Source organism: Dipodomys merriami, unplaced genomic scaffold (genome assembly GCF_024711535.1).
Source record: "Dipodomys merriami isolate MVZ:Mamm:240054 unplaced genomic scaffold, mDipMer1.0.p SCAF_38, whole genome shotgun sequence".
Classification (NCBI taxonomy): Eukaryota; Metazoa; Chordata; class Mammalia; order Rodentia; family Heteromyidae; genus Dipodomys; species Dipodomys merriami.
The window spans coordinates 9804757-9818201 of NW_027205381.1; the positions used below are offsets into that span (position 1 = coordinate 9804757).

General features: G+C 39.1%; 1 protein-coding gene across 6 annotated transcripts in view; it reads right to left on the bottom strand.

Moving 5' to 3' along the window:
- Positions 1–13445, bottom strand: part of Fat3 (FAT atypical cadherin 3) — a 694044-nt gene that overhangs the window by 76514 nt on the left and 604085 nt on the right. For all 6 annotated transcript variants that reach the window (XM_069989544.1, XM_069989542.1, XM_069989543.1 and 3 more), the window contains 3 exons: positions 12799–12995; positions 11712–11865; positions 6517–6750 (listed from right to left, as the gene is read on the bottom strand). In XM_069989544.1, coding sequence (XP_069845645.1) covers positions 6517–6750; positions 11712–11865; positions 12799–12995 — 585 coding nt within the window. The remainder of the gene's footprint in view (positions 1–6516; positions 6751–11711; positions 11866–12798; positions 12996–13445) is intronic.

Genomic DNA, 13445 nt, shown 5'->3' on the forward strand with positions numbered 1-13445 from the left:
TCATGATGATTGTATGAAAGAAGAAACTGATGCAGAAGGAGGTCAAATACTTGTCCAAGGATGTAGGGCACTAATCATGCAGGGCTTTCTCTCATACTCTTAAGTCCCCACTGCTTAAACAGTTTATTAGGAGATGTGTCCCTTGGGGGTGTCTGGAAATATCCCAGTAGCCTGATGTGTGGGGTCCAGAGAAGGGTTGGAGCTGTCTAAGCTGGGGACAAGGCTTTGTGGAAGCTGTGTACTTAGGAAATTCTAGGTGGGAGGAAGAAGTGGCAGGGTATTTGTGTATGTCCCTTATGGCATGCGTGGGGAGCCAGTGACTTTCTCATTCTGTAGGGGCCCCTCCCTTCTGCTCCCCATACCCAGTTGCTGAAGGCAGTGTTCAGAATTGACCTCTTTTCTTAGGTTTAGTTTTTCTTTGTTTAGTTGTTTTTAAAGTCCAGTTCAAAGGTACCATATTTAATCACAACCGAAATAGACTGAAGTTTCAGAGAGCAAATGCTCTCCATGAGAGATTGGAAGGGTGAACATGGGAGATTTAAAATCAAACACCATCACAGACAGTTAAAACTCTGCTTTGGCCTTCAGATTTGAAGTGTAGTATATAGAGCCCAGGGACAGGTGAGTGAGTGGTTCTGATTCTTACAGGAGATGCCAGAAACCACAACCCAGACCTTGGGATGTGCTTTTCCATACAATTTCAGAGTCTTGTCTTTAGTAGTATCTTTCCTCAGCCTCTTTCTCAGCCTCATCTCAGCCATTTTTCTTTATGGCTCACAAGAAGTTGAAGACTAGGAAGCTTAGAATGAGTTAGAAGGGTAGAGGCAGTTTGGTGAAGTGGTTTGATAACAGAGAGAGAAGAAAAGAGAGAGACAGACACACACAGAGAACAGCTCTTAGTTACTTTCACTCTCATTCCACTCTTCCTTCCCCATGATTCTCCAAAACCATGTACCAGCCCTGCACTTCTGACAATATCTATAAAAAGAACAACAAGTTAATTCCAGGTTCTGCTCCAAGAGACAATGGGACAAGGACCATGGCAATACCTGTCCTATGAAGTACTTGTCGCATAACTTCCTATACAGAGACCAAGTATACATTATTATAATGATCATCAGCCCAGACAGAAAGATGTCAAGGAAAACAGAGATCTGTGCACACTGGGTCAGAATGGAGAAGTTCTGTCAAGAGCTTTCCTAGCTTCTTCCCTGTTCTAGCTGTACTTTTCCCAGGGTGCTGGCTCCCTGGCTGTCTTCAGAGAGCAGCATTATTGACCACACAGAAACATCTGATGTTCCCCCACTCACTTTTCCTCAACCTTTCCCATTTTGTTCTTTCTAGCAGTTTCAGTACTTTCTTTTATGCTTTGCTGCCCTTTGATTTCTAAGGTCAAATGGTCCTTCCATGCTCCCCGAGGCTCACCCTTTCTGACCCTATGAGCACATCACCCTCTCCTTCTTTGGGACCTGCTGCCAGTCAATTCTGCTACCTGCACTTATCCCTGTGATAGAGAAAATGAGTGCTCTGATCCTTATCACTGTGCATTTCTTCACTGGTCTAAAGACTGAAAATCAAGCCAGAAGTAGAGCTATGGCTCAAATGGTAGAGTGCTAGCCTAGAATAAAAAAACTCAGGAAGAGCAACCAGGCTTGAGTTCAAGGTGCAGAACTAGTGCGAGCATGCATACACACATGCATGTACACACACACACACACACACACACACACACACACACACACACACACACACACACAACTCAAAACTCACAAAATTGGGAAAAAATCCTAGTTCTAAGAGATAGACTGAACTACAGGATCTTCACTCCAAAGAGATAATGTAGCAAAAGTTCTCCTTGTCTTTATTGAAAGGATTAAAGTTCCATAAATTTTAGTCATGAAGTCATGGCACTAATAGATGAGAATTGAGAATATTTTCCTTTTGCAGGAAAATGAAGACCTTAATACTAAATTCTAGGCTTTTCTTAGTGCATTTCTTAGAACTCAAAATATATGTGTTAAAATTATTTTTTCTCTATTTTATGTAATTCCTGACCTAGGCAATTATGCTACCATTTATGTTTATTCATTATAAATGATTCATAGTGAAGAATTTATTTGATGAAACCAGTAGCATGTTTTAAAATTAGAAAACCAGGATAAGGAGATTTAAGCAAGGCATATGCTTACGACTTGAACTCATGAATTTATGGAATCAGATTTCAGATGAGTATACCTTTGTCTTTGCAAGTTACAGCATCATGGAACACAATGCAGCCACATGCTGGCTGTCCTCGTTGCTTTGGATAGTTGTAATGAGCTATTTCAGTCAGGGAATTAGAATTTTTTTTTTTTTGGTCGTCATGGGGCTTGAACTCTGGGCCTGAGTGCTGTCCCTTAGCTCTATCAGCTCAAGGCCAGAGTTCTACCGCTTGAGCTACAGCGCCACTTCCGGTTTTCTAGTGGTTTATTAGAGATAAGAGTCTCACGGACTTTCCTGCCCGGGCTGGTTTTGAACCACGATCCTCAGACCTCAACCTCCTAAGTAGCTAGGATTATAGGCGTGAGCCACTGGCGCCCAGAGTCACTCAGGGAATTTATAACCAACAACCATTTATTGCTTACAGTTCTAGAGGCTAGGAAGTCTAACCAAAATTACCAGCAGGTTAGCTATCTGATGAGGGCCCATTCCTCACAGGTGGTACCTTCTATGTGTAATCCACTGGCAGATAAAGATAAAATTGCATATAAAAATGTGTGCGTGTGCACAAAAATTCAGATAAGCTCCATGCATGGCACCTATATCAACTTCTTGGTTTTAATACTGTACTACACTTGGGAGAGGGCCCATGACTTCCTATATACCTTCTTCAACTTCCTGTGAATCTATAACTATTTCAAAATAAAATTATGTTTAGAGGTCAGAAATTTCCTCACTTCTTTAAACATTGGGTTTTAAATGAGGTCAGTTGTGGACTGTGGCTGGCCAGTAGCAAGAGGCTGATCATTAAGGAGATGGTCGCATACCAGGTACACAGACTCAAGCCTGTGATCCTAGCTACTTGGGAGTTGTAAACATGAGAATCAAGCTTTAAAACCAGCCAGGACATAAATGCTCACTAGACTCCATTTCATCAATGACTAGACAAGTTGGCACCGGCCTGTTACCCTAGCTTCCGGGAAGCATAGCGGCATGGTGCAGTGGTAGGCATCTCTCATCCCAATGACAGGTAGCACAAGAACAATGATAGAAGCCAAGACTAACTGGGGAATAAAGCAAGGCTCTACCTCAGCTAAAATAACCAAAGCAAGAAAGAGTTGTGCATGTGGCTCAGGTAATAGAACCCCTGTCTAACAACTATAAGAGCTCCAGTTCAATCCCAGATACTGTAAATACAAACAAACAAACAAACAAAAACTACTGTGAAACATGGGTACCTGAAATACAAGAGTCTCCCGAGTGCTGTTGTTTTGATAAAATTTGGAATCTAATTTCAAATCAAACCCTGACTTTAAATAATGACAAAAAATTGAGTTTTTTCAACACCATGTTTACTAAAACTAAAAGCACTGGAGGTCTAGATTCAATCTTAAGAGCCACTGATGTGTGAACTCAGCTCTGAGATGGATGATTAGTATGGCCTCATAGTGAGTATCCCATTCAACAGCCTGGTAATGTAACTACACAACTTTCACAGGCTGTGATCCTATAGGAAGGACATACACACAGTTACTCTTGACAAACATGTGTTCTGTTTAGGCTGCTAGAAACAATCCGTGAGCCACCAGTCAGTGACATCCAGGCTGGAGAGTCATGTTGACATTATTTTTAATGGCATCCTGGACTAATGATACTCCATGTAAGTTCTCACCAAAACGCTCATGACTGCTTTTGTGCTTGGTGCCTGTCAGCTTTGAATTTGATGCAGGGGTTCCATTTGTGCTTCCTGAGGGATACAGTTGTTCCTTCCCAACTACTTTAGCTTCTTTTCAATTTTGTTTTGTCTATTGAGGTAGACTCAAGTACAATGGGAGAAATGAAGTCTTGGCCCATGTAAAGAAAACAAAGTATGTGTGTAATCTTTGACAGTGGAAACTCTAAGAAACAAAGAATTACATGATATGCTGATGAGTATGTCATGGTTTTAGTGTATTAACTGTTTTCAGATCATCTGAAGTATTAAGACTTGGCCACCATGTAGTATTTTGATGCTCAGAACAGTACTATAGATTAGGTATATTACTCCATTAAGGGAATAAATGTACATATTTTCAGATATATTTTAAAACTTTCAATTTCCATTTGATTTTACCCTGTAGATAGTGAAAGAAATTATACTTCACTAATCGTTACAATTATTTTAACCCTAGTATGAATTTATTATAAAGGAAAAAAAAGTGTTCCTGAGGCAGATTTAATGGTCTAGTGAATAGACTTCATCCACAGGTGTCCATAGGACTCATGATCTCTGTCTCCATGGAAAACTGTTTCTGCACTAAGCCTTTTACTCATGATGGTACAGGAACAAATAGAAGTGTGATAAGGTCTCTAGAGAGTTTCGGTCCTTTCAAGTCTTTACCACCTCTTGCCTTCATGACAAATGTAGACATTCCTTTTACCCTCCTCCCCTCCCCCAACTCCAAACCTGGCCAACTGGTTCAAAAGATGTGAAACAAGGGTTTGTTTTTTTTTTTTTTTTTGGTAGGTCGTGGGGCCTGAACTCTGGCCTGAGCGCTGTCTCTCAGCTCTTCAGCTCAAGGCTAGCGCTCTACCACTTGAGCCACAGCACCACTTCTGGCCTTTTCTGCTTATGTGGTGCTGAGGAATTGAACCCAGGGCTTCATGAATACAAGGAAAGCACTCTACTACTGACCCACTTTTCCAAACCAAGGGTTATTCTTATAATGGTTATTCTTCATCTCCATTGACAAAACAAGGGTTATAACAGCAAGTAAGTCACATATCTCTTCACCCTTCACTCTCTGAAACCTCATATGCACTAATCAGACCTCTTTCCAGTTTCCAGTTCCTTGAATGCACTCAATTCCTTCAATTGGGTAGAAGAAAAATTTCAATCTTTCCACTTTTGAAATTCTGTCTATAGATTAATTACCCATTCTCAAAATCAAAGTTAAAGTGATGACAAGTTATCTGCCTTCATTCTGCCCTCTTTTCCCCAAAAGCGTGAAAATGAGTTCAAAGAATGCTTTCCAATCTTCCTTTAAAATAGATTATTTGGGGCTGGGAATGTGACTTACTGGTAGAGTGCTTGCCTAGCATGCATGAAGCCCTGGGTCCAATTCCTCAATACCGCATAAACAGAAAAAGCCAGAAGTGGCACTGTGGCTCAAGTGGTAGAGTGCTTTGAGCGAAAGAAGCTCAAGGACATTGCCCAGTCCTGAGTTTAAGCCCCAGGACTGGAAAAAAAAGATTATTTGTAGGTATAACATAATTATACACCAATAAAGGAATCTTCTCTTATTTATGATTTTTTCACAGGGTTGGTTTGCAGACTCAGAAATTATGCAAATGAGATAGGAGTAATAATTCAAAGTGTAGCTACTAATTTCTCTAAGGAGAAATATGCATAGACCCTGGGTTCTACATTTGTTTTCAACTAATTATCCTGTATTTACTCTCCCATTAGTCCAATAATTTTTCTTTCAATTCAAAATTAAGCAATAAGACACTGAATTACATAAAGGCCTATTTAGCATACCAGACATACCCCATCATTCTCCAGTCTTATGATTTACAGCCTTAAAATGTATAGCCAAGAGATTTCCTTTTGCCCTTTGTATTTATATTCCATCATGTAGCAACCTCAATAACTTATGCATTCTCAGGTCTACCTAGCAATTAACTGTAGTCTTTCAAACTCATCATCTCATTATGTAAAGTGTATTTGAACACAAACTTTATTAGTAAATTTCAGTTCTAATTCTTCTTGTTTCCCTCATTCCCTCACTCCCACTCTGCCTAGTAATGTCAGTTTGTGTGACAAAAATACTCTAGAAAATGTCAGTTAAAAACATCCACATTAGACCAGGAGCACATTTAGTAATTGGTCTTTGCACTATGGGGCACAACAATAAATTGAGATTGCTATATTTCAGCTGAAGCATGAGATGAGAGTCTTTGTAGAAATGGAAATGAATTCTCCCTGACACACAACATAATATTTTAGCTATGTTTTGGAGAAAAAGACAAAGAAGAAGGATATTATTTTTTCAAAGGTTAGGGGAAGATTAAAAAAAAACCAACTCCAAAGCATTTGTTAACAGGTAGAGGAATTCCCTACCGTAGTATCTCTTCTTCAAGTCCTGAAATGGGTAGGGAGGATAATTTTCAAAGTTCTCTTCTTTGGAGGACATACATCAGCTAGGTTACTAACTGGTTTGATGCATGTGTTTCTGTAGTAGGCAAAGTTCTCATAAGACTAAAGAAGCATTGTTCCTGGAGATAATGTGTGTCCAATGCATGAACAGGAAAATCTGCCCAGTGCAACTGACTTACCAATGTCAGGGTCCACTGCTTGCACTCTGGTCAATAGAGCCTTAGTGGCCGTGTTCTCATAAACACAAGTGTTGTAGTGGTCAGAAGAAAACACAGGGGGATTATCATTCACATCTTCCAGGATTAGGTGGACATCAGACTGGCAAAACCTGCCACCTCCATCAGTGGCCCTGGCAATCAGGTTATACACTGGGATCCTTTCTCGGTCTAAGAGAGTCAAGGTTTTTAACTCACCTGTGAAAATAAGAAATGTACTCATTACCTTGCTTATGTAACTGTAACCCCTCTGTAGGTATTTTCACAATAAAAAAAACTTATTAAAAATCATAGCATGGTTGGTCGGCTTTTTCAAAAAATAGTTCTCTTTTGAAATGTAGAAAATCAATTATACAAAGAATGCTAAAATGTAAGAGAAACCAAGGACATACCTTCCTTGAAATATTTTTTCGGCATCAGAGAGAAACAATGACACAGGATTCCAGATGTTACAACAAACTAACTGTATGACCTTCAAATGAATTCCTGTGCAAAACCTGCTTGTTAGATCTTGGCTACATGGAAAAGTTGCATGGGAAAAGCACAGAGAATGGACTGAACTGATATCTCTGGTTGTCTGGTGGTCAATAATGTCAACAACCCATAGACCCAGGAGGCAATCTTTTTGCTTCTGGATTTTCTACCCTTTATCCCATCTTTTTGAGGAAAACAAGAAAAACAAAACAAGCTCGATATCAAAAGCAAATACAGTGATAACAGGGGATACTCCTTAGGAAAAAAACACACAAAAAAGATATCACATAGTATATTAAAAAAAAACAACAAATAGAAACCTCTTGTTTCCATATTTAGAGTTCATTTAACATCATCTTATATGGTCATATGTGCATAGCTGTTGAGCTATTCTGCTCATCTGCTAGGACTATCCTAGACATATATTAATTACTACAAATGAAGGAAACCATGAAGCCTATGTTTCTTTGGGTTTGGCAAGTTACTTCACTTAATGTAATTTTTTCCAGGTGTTTCCATTTCCTTATAAATGGGGTGATGCCATTCTTTCTGATAGAAGCATAGAATTCCATTGTGTATATAAATACACCACATTTTCTTAATCAATTCATTTACTGAGGGGTGTCTGGCTTGATTTCATATCTTAGCTATGGTAAACATTGCTGCACTGCACACAGTTGTACTGGTAGCGTTAGTGTAGCCTTGTTCGTGATAATTCAGTTGAATGCCAAGGAATGGGATTGCTGGGTCATAAGGGAGCTCTAAGTGTAGTCTTTTGAGGAACCTCCACACTGCTTTTCAGAGTGGTTGTACAAGTTTACATTCCGACCAATGGTGTAGTAGCATTCTCATTTGGTCACATCTCTTCCAGCATCTATTGTTATTAGATTTCTTGATAATGGCCATTCTAATTGGGGTAAGGTGGAATCTCAATGTTGTTTTGATTTGCATTTCTTTTATGGCAGAGACGTTGAACATCTCTTCATGTGTCTTTTGACTGTTTTTATTTTCCTATGATTTATCCCCTGTTGTCATGTATTTGATTTTGGTACCCTGGGTATTGTATATATGTTTATCTGAATTAGGGAAGGAAGGAGAACAACAAAATGGTGAGACAAAGGACAAAGGGGGAAACTAATGCAACAGTGATATTCACAAGACAATATGTTGAAAATGAACTTTACAACTTGGTGGGGGAGGGAATTGGTAGGGAGGGAAATGGGAGAAAAACTAGTTCATGTCTAGGACAAGCAAAAAAGGTCAAAAGCTATATAACCATATAAGATGATGCTAAGTGAAATGAACCCCAAGACAGGGATACAAGTGGTTTTTTCTTTCTTGCTGTTGTTCTTAATGTACTTATAATGCATTATGTGATTCTTCTGTTTCTTTTGTATGTTCTTCCCCCATGGTATAACCCCTGTTTTCACTGTATCTGATTCTGGTGTTCTGCATCTTGAATATACATTTTTATAATTTGGGGAAGGGAAGGGACATAACAAAATGCTGAAATAAGGATACAGGTTAGCCCATTGTAACAATGAGATATACAAGACACTATGTTGAAAACAAACTTTACAATTTCTGGTGGGGAGGGAGGTGTTGGGGAGTTTGGGAGGAAAGGAAGATAGGGGAAAAACAAAGGAGGAGGTAACAATGCCTAATAGGAAATGTACTCATTACCCTACTCATGTAACTATAACCCCTCTATACAGTATTTTTTTGGGGGGTCGGGTCATGGGGCCTGAACTCTGGGCCTGGGCGCTGTCCCTCAGCTCTTCAGCTTAAGGCTAGCACTCTACCACTTGAGCCACAGCACCACTTCTGGCTTTTTTCTTTTTGCTTATGTGGTGCTGAAGAATTGAACCCAGGGCCTCAGGCATGCAAGGCAAGCGCTCTACCACTGAGCCATCTTCTCAGCCCCTGTACAGTATTTTTACAATAAAAATTTATATGGAAAAATATTAAAGAAGGGGGTAACAAGTTCAATAAGAAATGTACTCACTAGTGCATGTATGTAAATGTAACCCCTCTGAACATCACCTTAACAATAAAATTAAATTTAAAAAAAGGAAAGCAGCATCAGTTGAAAAAGAAAGAAAAAGCCTATATCATGCTTAATCAATAAATGTTGATATTTTATCCTGCATTGTTGAAAGACAACAGCAATAACAAAAGCAAAAAACACAGCTGGTCCCCTTGTCTTGAGGAACCTGAACTATGCCAGGACTAACTTTTTACTTGCTGGATTGTAGACAGGACTGGGACTGTGGGGGGAAGTAAGAGGGGAAAACAAACTCACAAGCAACTCAGCCCCAACAAGAAAGTACATTATATTGTATAGTGCCATGCAGGTGCCAGACATTAGACCTGTAGAGACTTTTTGTTGTTGCTTTTGTTTAAGTAATAAATAACAAGCACAGTGACAATACTCCATGATTCATGAAGTGCTGTTACACTTAGATGGAACTGGTAGACATGTTAGCCAAGCCACCTATATTTCCCAGGCAGTTCTTCTAATGGCTTCTCTGAGATAGATAGTTCTCAACACAGATGACATGGATTAATTCCCTCACTCAAGTAGCCCCACAGTGGATTTTCAGTTAAAGACCCTCGATGAGCTGGCCTAAAGCTGATTTCCTGCCACTCTTGTACCTGACACCAGTTGGGTGAGCTGTGGTAGCTGCTCATGCTGTCCCTGTGACTTGCAGTGTGCTGCTTCAGCACCTAAAATTCTGACTGAATCAAAAATACTAGTCCTTCCTGGAAACAATTTTTTCCTTTCATGTGACTATTAGCTATTTCCTCCTTATGCACTTTGTATTATGCTTTGTATTTCTCTCCAATACTCCTTTTATTATTATTCCTTACTTACTTGTCTACCTTCACTAGTAGGTTATGATATGCCATGGGAATGGTATTTGTTTGGTTATTTATCTTGGAGTTTATCACACAAACTCCATGAAGTGCTTTTATATCTATCAGCTCCTCCATAAACGTTTCTGATTGAATAATCACAGGCACTGGTCCTAAATAGTGTTTTCCCATACAGCTTGGTTGAAGCTGACCTGGGAATGGGTCAGGGAAGAGCCACTATCTTTTGCAAGACTCAACAGAGGTTCACTAGATCAACACAATATTAGGAATACATAAGCTGTTCAATCCTTACACTTCATTTATAGATTACCACTGGATAATCGATCTAATACACAATACAGAAAAATATTGTTTCTAAGGAAATGACTTTTCTATTAGCTCTGGCTTTCAATGCAGTCATCTGCCTTTGCCTTTTATCCTGGAAAGATTACTGAATATTTAAGCACATCTAAGGGTTCACTGTTTTGGAAAAAAAACAAGGCAGGATGCTTAACAAAAACCAGAAAACTGTCAAAAATAATTAATAGGGATCTAAAACATAATTTCAAAATGAAAAAGCTCTGTTTATTCTACATTACCCTTCAGTGTGCATGTACCTGCATTTGTGATGTAACAACAGTTAACCCTTTATAAGCCAGTGTCTTAACTTGCTGATGTGAGAAACAAATAGAGATATGGACTTACTTAATACTAATAACTGTAGCTTCAAAGCCCCCAGCATTAGCCCAAATAAAATGTGTGTGTCCAGAACACCCATATTTGGAAACCTTATACCACTTCATTTTTTTTATTTTATATATATATATATATATATTTTATTGTAAAGATACTGTATAGAGGGGTTACAATTACATGAGTAAGTCATGAGTACATTTCTTAGTGAGCATTGTTACCCCCTCCTTTGTTTTTCCCCTACCATTCCTTCCCTCCCCACCTCCTCAACTCCTCCCTCCTCCTCCCTCTCCCCCAAAGTTTGTTTTCAACATAGTGTCTTGTACATCTCATTGTTACATGGGTCAACCTATATCCTTATTTCAGAATTTAGTTATTCCCCTTCCCCTCTCCAAATTAGAAAAATGTATATACAGATGCAGGACACCGGAATCAAATGCAGTGAAAACAGGGGTTATACCATGGCGGAAGAACATACAAAAGAAACAAAAAAATCATATAGTATGTTATAAGTGCATTAAGAAAGATAAAACATCTTGTGTGTCTATCTTGGGGTTCATCTCACTTAGCATCATCTTATCTGGTCATATGTACATAGCTTTTGGGCTTTTCTGCTTGTCTTAGACTTATACTAGTTATTGCAGATAAGGGAAACCATGGGGCCTATGTTTCTTTGGGCCTGCCTTACTTCACTTAATATCAGTTTTTCCACGTTTTTCCATTTCCTAACAAATGAGGCAATGTCATTCTTCTGATGGAGGCATAGAATTCCATTGTGTATATATACCACATTTTCTTGATCCATTCATCTACCGAGGGACATCCGGGTGGTTCCATATCTTAGCTATGGTAAATAATGCTGTAATAAACATAGTTGTGCAGGTAGCCTTAGTGTGGCCTTGTTTGTGATCATTTGGGTAAATTCCCAAAAGTGGGACTGCTGGGTCATAGGGAAGCTCTACGTGGAATCTTTTGTGGAACCTTCATACTGTTTTTCAAAGTGTATACCCCTTTATTTCTTTGTATCTAAGACATCCAAGTATCTTGTCAAAGTTGCAAGTTGGAGCTATTCATTAGTGATGAAACCAGTTGAGGGCTTAACTTTTCTCATGAATAAATAATAATTTCCACCTTACCACTGTCTGGATCTAGGGAGAATTCACTGTTTCCAGATCCAAAGAGTGTATATCGTACGTTGCCATTGGACCCGATGTCCGCATCCTTGGCGCTGACCTTCAGGATGATTTTATTTGATGGGATATCTTCAGGAAATAAGGCTGTATACGCAACCTGGGAAAAATAAATAAAAGGAATTAACTTACTCATATTCATGGCACACCTTCCACAGTATTATACAGGATTCTATAACAAGTCACTTATTTAATTTAGCTTTTGTTATTTTGTTTCTTCACTGAAGACTCATCTCACAATATCTGATGGATCTGCTGCCTTTCTTTCCTATACCCATCCATTAAAGACAGTATTATTGTGCACTTACCATGTGCTAGGTGCTATGGGTGCTACAATACAGGTACTAAGGAAACAACAGTGAAGGAAATGTACATCTCCACCCAATGAATCCATCATATACATCTCATCTTGAGCATGTTTCATTTTTTTTGTCTTGATTCAGTGAGTTCTTAAGACAACTCAATTACTTAAAAGGCTAGTACTGACATTTGACAATAGCATGAAAGATTTCAACATTGTTGTAAGTGACATGACACTATATTACCATCTCTTGGAAACAGTAACTTGCCAGTATAAAAGAAACTAGAATTCATTGCATCTTACATTTTTGTGGTATTTTGGTACAGTTGTGGAAAGACTACTTCATGGGCAGCCTGGAGACTCAAATTCAGTACCAACCTTTCCACTCACTAATGGCGTGAAATTATCCTGTACACAGGTTCATTTGTCATTTATGATATTGGTGACAGTAGTTACAAGGGCTTTCATAAGTTACTTTAAATTACTTATTTTAAGATGTATTGTTTTGGGGATAGTAGGAGGATTATATATGGGACCTAGTTATTATTCTTCTTCTCTTTTTTACATTTCATCCTCCACTGTTTTACCTTCAGGTAGTCAACTGGCACCCTAATGTCCAGTGTGAAACATAAGTAGAAGTTAATAAGGCCTTAAGAAGAAAAGTGAGATTGGTTTCGACTGCATTTTGGAACAGCATAGCTGAAACCAGCCCTCCCCTGCCCTCGGTCTCACCTGATCACACACTGGGCTATTGTCATTTACATCACTGACGGTCACTTCCACCATGGCCTGTGTGACAAAGAGTCCATCTGTGGCAGTGATATTGAGGAAGTACATGTCTTGTTCTTCTCTATCTAGAGGTCTCTTCACATAGACCTTCCACTCACTCTGTACCAGGCCCAGGGCAAACCTTCCTCGGGGGTTTCCTCCTGCAAGGAGAACAGAGTTCTGAAGATGTGCGATGGAAGGCACTGGCTCCACACGTATCATGAGACAGCCCATAGCTGGCATCACTGGTGACACTGAAAAACGTTGATGCTTCCTTCCTTCCATTCCACTGCACGAAGCACGGTATTTATATGCTTGCTTTGTGCGTGGAAAGTAAAATAGTAACTTTGCAAGAGAATAAAATCCACTTAGGGACGCGGGAGATGATTTCTTATTTAGTTCCCCTTAAGGACAATCAAATTCAAACTGTGAGCAATCAATCGTTTTCTCAGGATGATACAATTGTCTTTCCACTTAGTCTCAAGAGAGAATGTAATACACTATAGCTCTTGTTACCAAGACAATTTCATTAGCTGTTGATTATGCAATCAAGAAAAGGCAGTTGTCTCTATTAAGGAATCTTTTAATGAAGGCTTTATCATACAGCTGTG